General features: G+C 33.0%; 1 protein-coding gene and 1 long non-coding RNA gene across 2 annotated transcripts in view; one reads left to right on the top strand and one right to left on the bottom strand.

The window, feature by feature from the left end:
- LOC118071989 (LIM domain only protein 3-like) overlaps positions 1-17,312 on the bottom strand; it is a 47,664-nt gene that overhangs the window by 6,209 nt on the left and 24,143 nt on the right. The window contains exons 2-5 of the mRNA XM_035091523.1: positions 12,670-12,771; positions 12,406-12,543; positions 10,928-11,053; positions 401-557 (exon numbers count right to left, since the gene is read on the bottom strand). Coding sequence (XP_034947414.1) covers positions 401-557; positions 10,928-11,053; positions 12,406-12,543; positions 12,670-12,758 — 510 coding nt within the window. The 5' untranslated portion in view covers positions 12,759-12,771. The remainder of the gene's footprint in view (positions 1-400; positions 558-10,927; positions 11,054-12,405; positions 12,544-12,669; positions 12,772-17,312) is intronic.
- On the top strand, positions 364-2,331 carry LOC118071990 (uncharacterized). Its single transcript, XR_004690961.1, has 3 exons — positions 364-559; positions 629-673; positions 2,262-2,331. It is a non-coding gene; the product is annotated as an uncharacterized lncRNA (long non-coding RNA).

Below are 17,312 nucleotides of genomic sequence, written 5' to 3'. Positions count from 1 at the left end.
TCCAGTTCAATTACAAAGGATTTACGATCAGGTTATCTTTGAGAATTCAATCATGCTCTCAAAGATTAAGATTTTTCTTCAAGTAACTAGATCAAGGGATGTCTGAGGTGCAAGATGATGCTGTGGCATGCAAGCTTAGCTCGTCTTAATTAATAAGGACACGCGATATCCTATAAGATGTGGAGATGAAGCTTAAAGGCACACGATTTTCTCCTCAGGCTAGTCCTTTGTTGTCAAGAGGGTCAGGTCATTTTAACCCTAAGCTTCAAAGGTTCTCACGTCTATACAACATCGTATGCTTCGCCCGGAGGTTGTTGTCACAAGCTACAGGGTTATACATGGACGATTTATTGAAAGAGTAGACAGCTACTGAAGCTTTTAAGGAGCTTTTTATATTTACCTGAGGCTGCAGGTGTGTAACCTGACGCTTGATGTGTGCCAATGTTGCTGTTGGCGGTGGATGTAACGCCATGTTTGCAAATACAAGCCTTTCTTCATAATCATATTCACAAAGAATTTTATTTTCACATAAATAAAATCTATCTCCAACGCAGAACCTGTAAGTATATTATTTTTTAATTAGATTTAAATAAACATAATAATAATTAAAATTATTTTTGTTATTTAGGAACACTTTGGAAGTTAATTTGATGGAAGAAGACTTAAAAATCAAGTAAGTTCATCTCTACGTTTGTTTCATCAACCGATAATTTTCTTCTCCCTAAAAATAGGTGAGACAGTAAAGCACCGTGCTAACTCCGTTTAAGGCCGTTTTCCGTTCCGCTTCGTCAAGGAAATTGCGGGAAAATGAAGCCAAAAGAAAAAATATACATATACACAACGAATAAAATCCCTTCCTGTCTCTAGTTTCCGCAAGATACTCAAGCGTTTTAAATGCAAATTTCCAGTCGATTCGCATCTTGTTTCTCCATTTCCTCGATTTCGCCAATCGTCAGGATTTTTTGAAGAGTTTTATTTGAAATCAAACAGTATGATCAAGTCACGTGAATTCATCAGGATTCGGTAAGGAAACGTGTCTAGCTTGCGTTATTATGTTGAAACATAAGCAATAACCCAAGGGCTAAAATCGTACGTATCGCACCAACTGTCGCCGGGCTTTAAAAAAGTTCAAGTATTCACGTTTTCTTTTTATTGCTGGTTTTAAAAGCCGATCTTACCGGGGGATTTTTTCCTTGAGAGGGTGGCCTTCAAAAATCGCTCTAAGATTGTTTGAAATTCGTCATGAGTCTCTAGAATATCAGTCTCTCGTCTTGTAAATATTCTCTTGTCATTGCTCATCATCATATTTATATAGGATGTCATTTATCTTTATAAACAGTCGAATTTTTATTAAGCTAGTATCAATATGTCAAAGTTTTGTTTTATTCAAGAAAAATTTTTATTACTTTGAATTTTTATTTGAATCTATTTATCATAAGCTGATTTTTGAAAAGAATATTAACATTTGCATTTAAAGGAAATAATAATTTATTACTAAGTATTTAGTCCAATTGTTAACAAGCTATTCAATGATTCTTTTAGAAAAAAAATATTCTAAAATATGAATATTAAAATTTATACTAAGAATATTTTTTTCTATTGTGTATTCAGAATGCGCGTACTCATCTCGTTGGGATTTTTACGTCAAAATTCCTGTCGAGTGGTTTATTCCTGTGCTTATGTAAATGCAGACGTGATTTTGTTTTATTTCATCCCACTATGTTGAAGTACTGAAATTTTTCGAGTTATAAAAAAATAAATTCATGTCGTTAAATAAAAGTTACTAGTTATACATTTGAAATACGCATAATCTACAGATATTATATCCAAGTTATGTATTCATTTTTTTTTTTCTTTTAATTTTTACCAGAGATTTGAAAGCAATGTAGTGCCATCGATATCTATAAAAAGCAATGTGGCATCATAACGTGCTACGATAAGTACCTAGTGGCATTGGAATCGATACTAGCGTCAAATCACGTGTCATAAAAAGCCGTCGGTGCTTGCAGATTCCACTATAATGTCCCTAGTGATTACCCATTCAGCGATATGCCTCGTGTTTTCATGATAAGAATGACAAAACCACTAAATGGTGAAAGCATTAGTTCAATTGATGATTTTTTGTTGCTGCAATAAAAATGTGAAGCTGAGAATAAAAATGAAAAGAAATTTATTCGAAGGTAAATGGTAAATAAAGATTGAAGTCTCAAATGAAATATTATTTTGTTCAAAAAATAATTGTTTTTTTTTTTAATTTACAGACTCGGAAATCAACTATTTATTGAGCAACGCCCAAGATTTGTTAGCAAACAACAAGAAACCATAGATGACATTGGAGTGAGATGAAGATGAAGGGAGAGGGTTTGAATAAACTTCTCTTCGATCAAGAATTCCCGAAGGAGGATGCTCACGGTAGTTGGCGTCGCTCTTAGTCAATTTGCATCAAGACTACTAAGAGGCTGAGAGACAAATCCGTTGTCCTTTTCTATCGGATCAAGTCCTTGTGCATCTTCAGTCGTGCAGTAGCTGAGTCTAATGCGTTTAACAGAGACTCAAGGCTCTAATCAGATCTGTTGGAGTGAAGGAAGCTTGCAAAGGCATCCAACGCGATGTTAAGTGTGAAGTTAATGGAGTCATGGTAGCGTAGACACTTTGTGAAGAGTGTTGGTTATAGACATAGCTTTGGTTATTCATGCAAAGACGAGTTTGCACGACTGTTTCCACCAGCCTGGATGAATTAGGAAAGAGGTAAATCAACTTCTTTATCATTTTTGCCGTCAAATTGTTTCCTGAATGAATTTGTGGCCCAAGATGTCAATAATGGCGACTGCTAACTAATTTAGAATGTCAGGAATTGAGAAAGCTTGGCACTAATTTGATCAAAACTGAACTCTTGGAGTAGATTGGATCGAAATAGTTGGGGAATCATCGTTGTAATGCTTCTAAATGTCTTGGACTACTGTGTAAAGGGTGCGTTATGTCTGCTTTAGTGCGACAGATTTACTCTGCAGACGTTTGATGCTATCTAAATGTCAAGAAGCAACGTCACTTGACATTATATCTCCATTGACTTGACATGGTATTTTAGTTTCAGAAAAATCAAAATGTTTTAATATCTTAACTAACATGTTTCAATTGGCTCACGATAACTGAACAATTTATGTGATAAGTATTAAAGCTTGATTAATAATGAAAAATGTATTTCTCTGATTTGAATATGCAGATTGCTTCAACGTATTTAATATCTTCTAAATTCATGACCATCAATAATCTTAGAGATTGCTCGCTGGTTAGTAAGCAATATTAATGACAAAGATCTGCGGAGAATTAAGTGACGTTAGACGGCCAAGAGTTGGTCCTTGTGAAAGGGTTGAGACTAAGAACCCTAAAGGGGATGAAACTGCGATATTTCTGCGTCGAGTATTTTCGCTCCCTTCAAGTGTATAATCACATTAACTCTTTTAAAAGACTTAGTCCAATAAAGACTCGCGGAAAAACATAAATTTGCGTGAAAATTGAGTACTTTACTTCTTATGAAGCTTTTAATCAAGTAAAAAAAAAAGCTTTATTACTTTGACATTCCACAGATTTATTGAAATATTATTAGAACTTTATATAAATTTATTTCGCAAAGAATTAAAAGAAAAATTATACGCAATTCACTTGGGAGTCAATTTTAGAAAAATTGAAGTGCAAGCTGGAACTTAGCTTCGAACATTATCGCCTTGGGAACTACTCTGGCTGCTTTCTAACGGAGGATTAAGTATGACTTAGTACTCAAGTTTCCATCATTAGCCGGTCTTCTAATAAGTTGTAGAGTCCACCCTCAAACTCTTACCCTTTCCCACTCAGTTTTCTCGAGTGAGATACATTGGCCAAGTTAGCTGCCTTACCGTCGGGCATTGTCAAGGTTTCCTTAGGGAAGTTTCCCCGGCTTCTCGCAACCGATTAGCTGAGAGTTTGTCCGAGGATTATTCAAACCCTTACTCGAACTTTGATTAGAAAAAAAAACACATTAATTTATATATATATTGATTAGATGAAGATTTAAGTCATGATATTTATCAAAAACTTTGAACATTTTCTTCTATTATGATAATTATTAAACTATAAATAAAATTTGAACGCATTGATGAAGATAAAGAAGTTGAACATTGTTATTAACTCTTCAAGCGTAGGGTACGACTAGTTTAAGTAAGTCTTATCTAGTTGGAGGCAGCTTGTTTGACTTCCGGGGCTGTCTCCTCTGACCGGACGCACTTGATAACCAAATATCCCGAGTGTGGCGAGCAAGCTTAGCCCAGTTTAATCCTTTCCGGGATACCTCGTTTCTCTAGTTTATTATTAAGTCTAAGCTTCGTCTCGACTGTCTAAACCTACTTGAGACCCTTTCTAAGTCTTCTATTTCTTACTAACAAATAGTTCTCGATTTTGCTAGTGAATGGTATCAATAAGAAATATCAAGGAAACTTTGATTAACTTGTACTTCATATAAATTATAACCATATGCTTATAGCTTTCTCTTGGAATTTATATTATGACATAAATAATGGGAGAAATATGATGTGACATTTTTATTGGCTTTTTTTTTTTCATGAGAATAAATAGAACTTGAGATTTTTTTTCACATCATAAATCGAATTTCTTCTACAAATGATCAATCTGCTATGATGAAGTTAATAAGACAGAGAAATTTATCGTAATCAAACTGATCTAGCTCTTATATCCAAGAAGTAAATCCTGAGTGTCTGTATGTAAGGTTAAAGGGGGTTAATCTTTGCCCGGTAGCAAAAGAGATCGCCATATTTCTCAATAAACGATAAATCAGACACGACACACTTCTCTCCCTTGCTGCAATTCTCTCTGGCTCTCTTCCAGCTACACTCGTATTTCCCTCCTTGTGCTTGCGGCCCATTAATCTATGGTTATCTACGGCGCGTTGGATAAGTGCGCGGGAATGAGCCATTTCGCCCTTGGGACTTGGTAGGATCGGCATCATGTTCAGTCGACAAGAGAAGGGTCAATTCCACTTATTTAAGACATCATGAACTCAAAAGTAGAACATACACCTTGACAAGGGTAGAAAAGAAAATCTTTTTTCTTTATAATATCAATGTCTTATTAGATCATGTCATGTAAATATTCTGAAATTTTAATTTTTTTTCAATTACACAGAAATACCATGGATCCTACCATGATTGGATCCATTCTGTTCTTATTCTGTCTTCAACATCAGTGTCATGTTGTCCAAGTATTGTTGTTTTATTTAAAAATATTATGAAATTATTATTGATCCAAGAGTATCGTTTGTTGAGTGCACTGAAGATCTAAGTAAAAAGTTTCTTGAAGAAATAAAAACGATATCGTTTTATCTTGACGTCTCTATAAGGTTTTGTTCGGTGAATAATGCGAGTGGGTTATCGTCCAACCTTCAGTCTCATAATTCTAGAAGAATCCTCTTCTGTCGTATAGAATAAGGTAGAGCTAACGAAGAAAAGAACAACTTTGCACGCGTGGCGCGTACCTACAGACTTTTTTGTTTCTTCCTTCCTCTCTGCAGTCTTATCGCCAAAAAGTTAAGTGGAAGAAAATGGGCGGACACGAGAAAAGTTGAAATTGATGCAGTGGACGGGCCGGTAGAACTCAGTCAGTTGAGCAAACTTTCTTAACATACGAGCTTGGTTATGAGAAGAATAAAAATAAGAATGAGTAGTGGATGAGTTGATAACATCAGCTTGTAACCCAACCCAAATAGTTGCCAACTAGTTATTCAAGTCTTAGAATTCTCCTCAAGTAATGAAATGGAAATGCTTGAGTCCATTATGATGCCAACTATTAAATGGCAAGTGCTATGAAGTGACGTCAAATGTGACAGCAGATATTGTATCTCTGACTCGTCTCTCTAATGTACCTTGAGACTGTCTGATACAGATACCACGACACGTAATGTTTGTAGCATGGCATCAACAGTTTCATGTTCTCGACATGTTCTATCCCCTTCTATCATTATGATAGGAACTAATCTCCAAATATAAATTAATTTTGTTGTTTATAATGAATAATTGTCATTCATATTGTTAATAACACACTTACTTTTGTATGAGAGATCAATTTTTACTTGATATATCTATATTACCCTTTTATTCCTGATAATTTTACAGTTCACGTTGTGTTTGTAAATATCAAATAATTTTCCACTGGTTATTAACGATAATAAAATACCGATCTATTGTGCAAGTGCGTTGCAAGATTTATAATCGCTAACTCTTGTGTCGCGTCACGTACATCCGGGTGTTATCTGTCCATAGCTTTTGATAACGCATTCATTTCAATTGATAAACGATTTTATTTACCAAAAAAAAGAGTATTAAAAATTTTTTTTTATATCATGTAACACATTTTATCGTTTTATATAAACAATATATTACGTTTATTGATTATTTTTTTTTTACTAAAAGTACACATTATTTTGATAACAAGGTTGATAAAAAATGGAGTAAAATTATACATGTTAAATTTCTGAATGAGTTATTAATTAATTGAATCAAGTTTTATGGATAGTTTGTTGAATGAAAAATGCTTTTAATTAATTTTTTGCCCTAAAGAAAAATTACAATTATTTTTAATTTTGCTTTTGTTACAGTTTCGTTGTTACGGATTCAATAAAATCTATTTGCCAACAAAGGTATCAACTTGCAATGGTAGGAAAGCATCACTGTTATCGAATTACACGAATTCCAATGTGAGTATTCCTATAAATATCAAATGTTAAATCTAACAAATTTGTCACCTCTAGAATTATCTTGCCCAATATATTTTCAATGAAATTCCGTCATTTAAAGTCTTGAAGAGTTGATAAAAAATTATATCTAATAATTCGATCGACAAAATTGAATTATGTAAATTTGATCAGGCTAGCATGAACTCATGAGTGTCAGGTTGAAAATCACATTAGTTTCTAACGATATTTGCTCCGTCGCGCAATTTCGGTATCATTTTATCGCCACCCATCCGTTGTATACTATTGAACGTGTGCTCGCTCAGCTAATTTCGTATTTGCCCGATTAATTCCGGACGTTTAACGGAATTTGATGTTTCGCTAATTATTCTGTCGTGTGCATTTCATATATTCCGAGTGTGAGTGTTCATTTTTATGTCAGCTTGACTAAAATTTCTCTCTAATGAAACTGATATTAAAAATGCAAAACATTCTCTTCTATATGAGCCTCTCATACTTGTAACCCATTCTCTTCTCGATTTTTCAGTCAATATTTTTCAATTAACCAATTATTTTATCTCATTTAAAAACATGCTTTGATGAATTTACTAAAATCATCTGAATTAATCAAGTATTTTAACAACCAATCTTTTTTAATTGACAAATATAATTTATTTCATTATCGAAAATTGACAAAATTATTTGTTAACAATATTTTTTTTTATTTCAAAATTAATTGAAGGGGTAAGTGTAAAAAGGATTTCATTCACAAACTTGAAATTTCATATTTTACCTACAATTGGTAATTAAACTTGTGCGTTTTTATTTTATAAGTTGTATTGAGTTATTATGCAAAACTTTTATAAAGTACATAAATAAAATAATAGAACTTCCTTTGATAATTAAAAATATTTTCTTAAATGTTTTTATTTCTTATACCAATCTTTCCTCATCTAGATGTACTTCTATCCTTCTTGAATTCAAAATTTACCAAAAAAATGTAAACTCAAAAATTGTTAGTTAAATTCTTTTTCCACTCACCCCTTTAATGGATAAAAGTCATTTAAAAAATAAATAATTATTATTGTTGGTATGTAGATAATTTTTTACTGGTAGTGAATATTTATTTTTATTCCAAAGGACAGAGATTAAATTGTTAGCTTCTAGCACAGTGCTAAGTAAACCTAGGATAAACATATCTCAATGTCGAGAAATTAATCTCTCATTTAAATGAAAGATACAAAAAGTGAGATTTTTTTAAAAATATATCATAATGATTTCTTTCATAATAAATAATTCCAAGTATTTTTTGTATGGTAAATAGCAACAATTTGAGATGTTAACATGGTAGTAAGAGTGAAAATACTGCAGTAAGTAGTTTAAAAAAATAAATCAACGACCTCATGTCGCCAATCTCGACGTGGCAACGTTAACTTGGGGTATTATAGTCTGGTTGGGTCGGGACTGTAATGGGTGCTTGGTGCACACTAGTTACACCCTCTTTGTATACATGTGTATGCGCACCCACGCGTTTACGTGTCTGATGATTTATGCATACCACTAATTACCAGAGTTGCATACACCGCGCTGTTTTATTCGACTGCATAGTTTTATTAGAGTCAGGCCATTGTCAGTTTTGTACTTGTCTAAACTACCCTTAAAAAGGCTATTTAACTTTGGTAATCGTTCGTGATTGTGATCATCATTCGTTTCACAATAATTTGCGTTAATGACTTGTACGCACAACCAATCATTTTATTTCTTTATTTAACGATTCTTATCCATTTAATTGTCAATTTAATTTAAATATTGTTTGAACGTATTTTTTATTTTCAATATTTCAAATGATTTAAATGAAAGAGGAATTATTTTTGCGCACAATAAACATTGCAGAACATTATTCATGAAAGATTAAGGATATTGACTGTATCAGAGATAGGTCCAGAGTCGAAATCCTATGGAAATCGAACGATCTTGGCAACTCGACGCCGTTCATTTATAATCGACGAAACGCTTATTACGTGGCATCGGTATCGGATGAAACAGAGGGGTCGTGCGAATTGGGGTAGGGGAAACATAACAGTCTATCGCAACCAGAGCCGGCAATGCCTACTCTAGGTTATCCGATGACAAAGCGGCTTCGGCTCTCTCTCTTTCTCTTTCTGTCTCACTGTTACCACTGGATTATCACTATTGAAAATGCAGCCAAAGCCCCAGTGTTCGGATGCAGCGGCGCTTGAACGCGATACCGTCACGTTAAACCGGTAGTTTAGTCTTTTTGTCTATTTTTGCTTTTCGATTGTCTCTTTGTAAAGAATACTATAGAAAAATTATTTATATTTCAAGAACTTGAATATTTAAATATCCACTAAATTTTCATTAATCTGTGGATTTTTTTTATTTCCTGAAATATTTAACGATAAAATTCATAAAGGATTGAAGGAAAATACTGTAGGGAATCAAATATCATATCTTTGTAAATCTATTTTTATTGATATTTTATTTTTAAAGAGGTAAAAATTTATTTCCCATTGATTTCGAACGTTTCTTTTTTGGTAAATTTCACTTGATTGAAAATATCACTGAAGAATAAATAGAAATGAAACAAGATCTGGGGAAGAGTGAGAAAATAAAAAAAGACAGAGAGAAATTTGTGTGTCAAGCGCCCCTTTGGGACCTTGCTGGGTTAAATTGGTGGCAGTATATTACTGCTCAGAGTCCGCATTTAATTTGAATATAATCGTGAAAGACGATCTCCGAGAGGCTCAACTGAGTTGGCAAGTCGAGTGAGTATACATACACACATAAGCAAACGCTATTGCATACATTTAGCATAGCCCCTAGAACTGCGTGACGTTGACCGGAAGTTGCCCTCAGGACACCGGAAGCAAAATGGCCGACACCACCCTCAATGCAAGACTTAAGTCTAGGTTTCCTCGCAAGTGCGAAATTTACTCGAATTGTGCTCGCTTTACTGAGAAATTGTTGACACTCTTTATTTATATCTTTTTATTCTTCTTATATTACGGTTTAATATCAGAAATAATTGAAGATAATTAGAAATAACTTGAATGTAGAAGGAAAAAAGTGAATCTTGAGGTATTTGTGAAGGATAAAAAAAGAAGATGATGGTATTCTGCACTTGGAAATGGTTTAACTGTATGATTAAACAACTCAGGTGTTTTATGCTTGACTCGGCAAGTGATCGCGTGACTCAACAGCCATATCCGTTTCCCGGTGGCCGACCTCAACGGTCAACCACTACTTGGCTCTTATATAACCTCTGACCAATGGCTCGTGTCCGTCTTAGCGATAATAATCAATTTTGTTAAAGAAATGTTCTCCATCGACGTTTTCGTTAGCTTCACATTACATTGTGACCTTTTACGTTTTACTATAAAATGCTTTTAATTATTTCTCAAGATTAATCTTGGTAACTATTTTTACTTGAAACAAAAAAAAAAAGGTCAACTAAATGTCGAGATCAATTGTGTGTATGCAAATGTCAACATTCTGTTATGTTTTGCGAATTGTGTTGATATTGATGGAAATTCTTCGATGAGAGTATTTATTTGATTAATTAAAATTGACATAAATTCATTGAATAGTTTATTTAATGAGAATATGTAAATGTTGGAATTAAATAAAATTTTTAAATAACTTTGAAAAATTAATTCATCGTGTAAAATAAACTTGGGTTTTCCGCAAGTTCTATTGTGCCTTCTGCAAATCTCTAGTGAATGTTTTCCATGAAATTAGCAAGGATGATTTGCATCTGACGTGCTCGTTCATCCACCGACAGTTCTCTCTACCATCTCACTCCTCTTTATTCCCCTCAACTCTTACGCACGTCTCTGGCATAGTTAGGGAAACTCTGACTTTTGTCGGCAGCACTTCCGCACCGTCCGTCAATTATACTTGCTACGCCAGCTGTAGAAAGGGGATGGAAATCTCAAGTGCCTTAGATCACGATCCTCAACACTCCCTTTCCTTTATTTTCTATACAATTCTATACCTATTCACGCGTTCTCAAGCAACACACGAGCTTTCTTCACGTCTTAGTCAAGCAGAAACAATCGTTCGTTAAACACCTTGACTGCGGATGAATTAAATTATCATCAAGTTGAGATAAAATCATATATAGAAGTTGAGGAAACTCATTGACAATGTTTGAATTTAATTCATAGCTAAAATGTTTTACGGCTTTACCTGTGATTGCATTGTTGACAAGCAAAGCACTCCAGATGATAGACATTTGCTCTTGCTCTCATAACCATCTCGAAAGCAGGAATTATTTTTGAGCATGCTGCACAATAACCAGTGTTGCCAAAAAGTCTGAAATTAAAAAATAGTATTAATCATCTATTTATTCAAGGTATTTTAGCATTGACAAAAATATATGAGCTCCTATGACTCCTAGTTCAATTTTACTGGATTTTAATGATTTATAAAAAATTGGTCCAGTTGATTCACAGTTCAAAAATATCTTATATTGCACTCCATTCATAAATAATCATTACTACTCATGATTTCTTCGAAATTATAAATATTTTATTAAAATCATTTTATTTAATCAAATGAATAATATGTCATTGATTTTCATACATGTCATAACATTAAAACAAATGACAAAATGTGTTTTTAATAAAAATATTATTGGATCGAATAAAATATTATCTTAAGGCTAGGCTTTACTAACCTCAAATCACCTCAAATTTTTCTCGTCAAACTGTGCATTTTTTATTTGTTTTTTTCATGTAAAAAATATTCAGGAATATGTAGAAAAGTGGTATACACATCGGAAAACAAAGATTTATAGTACAAGTTTAATAATAATCGTAGAATAAATAACTGTTCAGTGAATTTTGAGGTGTCATGGCGGATGCACTTGTCATGAGCCCTTCACTGAAAAGTTATTTATTCTACGATTATTATTACACTGGTACGAAAAATCTTTGTTTTCCGATGTGTATGCCACTTTTCTGAATATTCCTAAATATTTTTCACATGAGAAAAACTAATAAAAAATGCACAGTTTGACGAGAAAAATTTGAGGTGATTTGAGGTTAGTAAAGCCCAGCCTTAAGAATACTCCAAGTTCCTTTTATTGATAAAATAAAAAATTCTTTCATTTAACAAAATTTTTATCTCAGTGTAGATTTTATAAAATTAAAAAAAATCATTACTATTTTGATTACCAATCTGTGGATGCCAAACTACTTTAGTTCATCACAACTAAAAATAGTTTACTATGAATGGTTCCGGTATTAATAAAAGTAATGAAAGTAAAAAGAAATAAAATAAGATTGAATGTTTCATTAAAAGATATAGAGCTAATAAATTTGTAGAAAAGTAACACATAAATGTTCTTCTCAAATATTGGGCCATTAATAAAGACCACAATTTCAATAGTTTGTACTCTCACAATGGCACCTGTGTGTTTCCCTCGGGATTCTGTAATCTCAACACGCTTTATTTACTCTCTTCTATCCAGTGCTCTCTTCCGTATTAAACACCCTCTGCTTCTTCTCTTATACCAATCACCCTATGACATTTGCTACTCGAGCATTTATTCAATAAAAGAAATTCATCTGTAAAATTCGATTTAGGATATCGCGTCTTATGTTGAGTTTATTGAGTTTTCCCGTACATGTAAAGTTAAATGAAATTTATTACTGCCAATTTACCTGAGATAATCACGCTTGCAAAGAATCAAGTTTGCTTTTGTATATAAAGTTGATCCTACTTCCCCTAGTCTACAATCACAGCAACCACACTTCAAGCAGTCTTCATGCCAAAACATATCCAGAGCTTTTAGAAGGTATCTGAAAATAAGTTTAATCATCAGAATAAATTCTTAACAAAAATATTAAATATTATGAAATTGAATTTAATAATATTACATTAGATGTAATGAATAAAAATGGTTGAGTTATAAATAGAAAAAGAACCTTTCTGTAATTGGTTTTCCACATCCAGCACACTCTTGGGGAGTAGTTCCATTTTTGTTGGGTTCACTCTTGCTCACGTCCATCGTCATCTCGTTATTTTACCTGCAGAATGAGATAATTTAATAATTGATTTCACTCAAGTGTCACTAAAATTAACATTTGACTATGCCAATCTCACGACTATGTTTGAAATGGAATGAAATAATCATGAAATTTAATCAATAGCTTTTTGATGTACGATTTCTCTTAAATCTGTTGAATTATTCGGTGAATATTAATTTGCAATGATGTATAATATTAAATTCCTTCATTTCTCTGCAATTGTCATAAATACACGGATAGAAGAGATTTTTAATACACGGAGAGAATTTTTTTATTAAACGTAAGTGCAAAAATGACAAGCCCACGTGAATTTTGGGTTGTTGTAAGTAATTCTTTTACTAAGGCACCTTTTAAGTCACAAGTTTACTTACAAGAACTCCAAATTTACTATCGAACAGAAATATTTTTACTGTGGGGTTACAAAATGATTTTTTTTTCTAACTGTAAACAAATATTTCATCACAGTGAAGAAGCCTTGAGTACAAAAAAATTATTCATTTAATGATAATAAAAAGCCTTGAAATCAGTGGATATAGTTGCAAATTGGCTGATAAATCAGTCATTTCCCAATTCCTTGGGATTTTCTGGTGAGAAACCAAAGTAAAGCCCAGCTTTAATAATTACAATAATTTTTCAACTATTAAAAAATATTGTTTGTACAATAACAAGCAATGTGTAATAGTTAATATACGATTTTTTAGCAATTAAAAAATCTCTTTAATTATTACAAATCTCTTCTATCAGTGTAGCTTTTATCAAGTTTCAACGGCAGCTGCCGGATCTGAGTTCTCGGGTTGTCTATGAGTAATTAGAGTTACGAGGCCTGAGAATTTAACCGCGGTTCGTGCCATCTGTGTCCAAGCGGAGGTGTGTGGTCAGAGTTTAGAATCGAATTAGTTTGACCCCCTCTTCAGACTGTGTTTTGCCCTTGCGACAACCGTTATCTACTCGACATTTAAATGCCTGGTTTTCGACAAGTGCAGTTAGTCAGGCGACGGCTGTTTCTAACTCTGTTACTAAATACATCCATTAAAGAGACATTTGTCATTTTACTGAAATATTAGAACTTCATGTATTAAACTTTCAAAACTGTTCAACTTGGATTTATTCAGTAGTAAAAAAAAAGCATTTCTCTGATGTTCATTTCCAAATTTATTGTCTCATCAATTGACTGACACTTGATTGATAAATTATCGACTGATTTTTTATCATTTTTTTATAACATTTGTGTTAAAGTAAAATAGCACACTAGATTGTTTAGAAAATGAGAAAAAGTTGAAAGACAAAATTTATTTGGAAACTCAGTCAACTTAAACTATATGAACAAAGTTCCTTGCGGTTTCAATAGGTCTGTTCTGGACAATATTACCAGAATGTTAATATCTTCTTGTGGTAAAACTTTCATGCAAACACATTCTCCAACCCTTTGATCTTTGAATTAAACCATCATAATAGAATAACTCTAAATGCATATCTATATATTATCTACAAATATTTATTACAAAAAGATATTTATTCTATTTGAATTTTCATATGTAGGAAGAATAGTTTTTGAAAGTATTCAATTCAGTTATTTTCTCTTAGAGGGTTACCATAGGAATCTAGCCACGCAAATTCCTGTGGCAGAAGCTTTTGCCACAGGATTTACAATGCTTGACCTTCAACTAAATCATTTTTTTTCTCATTTAATAATAGTCTGTGATCTATATAATTTTATTTTAATTAAAAAAAAAATGGATAAATTATTTTATTTTGCTTTTTAAAAATATTTAATCAGTTGGAATGATATCGATAAGATGAACGGTAACATATTGAATACAAAAATTCATTAAACGAATTGAATCGTCGATTGAGGGATGTGGAATGCTTGTCAGTCCGTGATCATGTCCAACGTTAAGGGGGTTGAAGTCCATAACGAGAGTTAGGGGTGTGGATCAGAGCGGGAGAGAATGACATGCCTGGGCACTACACGGAAGTGGTTCGCATCGCTGGCAATTTGTCCATCGGCCACGTGATCCGATCATCCACGGGCCCTGATCTTCAAAGCAATGATAATTCGATTAGCTACTCTGCACGTTCATCAACCGCTAACCACTGTATCCCGGCCAACCGATATACTACCCTCTTATAGCTTGCCCTTCTTCTCTATGTGTTACTCTCAAGAGTGTTTCAACCCTGTTGTATCGGTTGGATCGTTCAAAGACATGTTATTGATTCTTCTTCTTTTAATAGTATTTTTTTTCTCTTTTTTAATTAGCATTTGATGTATCTGAGATTAAAGAAAAAGAAAACAATTGCAATTTAATTGTGATATTCTTTATAAAAATGGAGGAATGAAGAACCATTGGATGCAAAATACAAGGATAATTTATTAAAAAATATCTTGTGATAAAAAAAATAGCTTTAAAAAAGAAGAATGTAAAATATTTTGACTTTGAGATGCGTTTATTTCTTTGCAAAGCTCATCACCACTGCCTTCTCTCCCCTCATCTCACACTCTATAATGTTAACTAAAACTAATACACACTGATTGAAAACGAAATGAACAAAATCACAAGCATTCTATTCAATCTTATCTATAACCTTAACTTTTCTTAGACAACGAAATAAAAAACAGTATATCTGCACATAGAAAAAATGTAATTTAATTTGAAAAGTCTGGACAAGTTAAAAATGAAAGAAATTCATCATCAATAAGATTTTTGAAGAAATAATATTAGAGATAAATATATTTGAGAAACGATGCAGCGCCGGCTCTGTGCAGTATCTAAAGCTCCGCCCCTTGGACCACAGAAGCACCACCTCCAGAATCCTATCATCTTTTAAAATAATTCTAAAACGAAGCGAAGAACCTCGGTATGACAGAATGAAAAAGCAGAGAATAATTATTATTTCAAGATGTACTCTTCAAGGTTATTTTTGCTCGCTTATCAGCATTTTATTTTTTATATCAGCACTCGTGGCATCCGGGGTCGGTTCATTAATTAACTGTAAGCGCATTAAGCTGGGCATTAATAGACTCGGGTCCAATGTTTTGTTTTATCCTGCAGGAAAAGGAGAAAGGAAAAAGAGGAGTCTGCGCTCTTAAGGGGGTGGTTTTTGAAGAGAGAGAGAGAGAAAGAGCAATAGACACACATACATATACAAATTCAAGTGAGCTTAATCCATAGCCTTATCCTGGTGAGAGAGAGAGAGAAATGTTTAAATTCTGCAAATCGCTCGTACTTTAAAGCTCTACTTTCGAGAAATTAAGGAGATAAGACCGATAACGAGCTCGTTTCCGCCCCTTACATTTTCCACCGGGAATGTCATGAATTCTGCTATTCTTCTATAATGAAATGGCAACCTAGATCTCTTCATTCTGCCATCTTGAAAGAGTTATCTGCTTAACTGTTTTCTTTCAAAAGAATGATTTTTATTTTCGGTCTCATTAATTATATTTATTACATCTTTTTAAGGTAATTTTCAAAGAAAAGAAACAAATGAATATTTTGCATAAAATAAATCTTAAATGCTTGAATTTAGAGGAAGAGATATAACAACTATATGGCTACTGGAATTCTCGTTTGCTCGGCATTTGGGTCTTTACTAATGGGGAGGTAATTTAAGGGATGTTTTAAGCTTTCCAGCCACACGTGAGCCGCACAAAAACTTGCCACATTACCTGCCACCCCGTTCTAACACAATCGGCTATTAGCATTCTAAATTACTTGAAAAAGATATCGTTAAGGTTTTACAAATAATTTATTTTCATTTTAACTTGTGACATTGCAATTTATATTTCACTCTGAATATATATATATATATATGTTTAAACATTTTTATTAAGAGTAATAAAAATTTATTTGCATTTTTTTCTTTGCAAAAAAAAAAAATTGACAAATTAAATATTGACTATAACTATTGCAGTATTTTCAAGTTAATATCAAATAAAAATTCGTTTGTATTTTATGTTTATGGCAAATTTTAAATATGACAAAAGAAAAAAATTGTAATGGACTAGGAATTTTTAGGTGACAATACTCCAGCTATTGGGAGTACAGTTTAGGGTGGCTTTACCCCTCAGAGCAAGGGTATAGTCTAAAATAGGGTGGTGTGCAGTCAGATTACGTTAAGCTATGCTCGTACGTGCTCGCGTGGAAGTTCGCTACTACCTCGATCCCTTTAACCATCCCCTTGTATTTCCTCCTTCCATTCTATGCGGGCGCAAAATATATTTATTGTTGTTTGTCCAGTGTGGCGCGTGTGCCCACAGTTTGTGTCGGAGTAAAAAATCGTACGAGCGTCCACGACGATGTCAGGCATAAATTCAACTACACCCTGGTATTCTCTTTGCCAAGCGAGACATTTTTAACCATTACCTTTTTTAAAGCTAAATGTAGCTTGAACTCACTTTAATCAATTTTTTTCTCCAAACCAAAAATACATGAATAAATTGACACATTTATTTTTACAATTTTCTTGTTCATTTTTATTCTTAAATAAAAAATGATTTGATTTAAATAAATAACTGTTATCCCGAGTAAAAATGATCAGTTTTT

This window comes from Chelonus insularis, unplaced genomic scaffold (genome assembly GCF_013357705.1).
Source record: "Chelonus insularis isolate UGA/USDA-ARS -01 unplaced genomic scaffold, ASM1335770v1 contig_88_pilon, whole genome shotgun sequence".
Lineage (NCBI taxonomy): Eukaryota > Metazoa > Arthropoda > Insecta > Hymenoptera > Braconidae > Chelonus > Chelonus insularis.
Note: the sequence above shows the minus strand (reverse complement) of the source record. Positions and strands in the feature narration are given on the sequence as shown.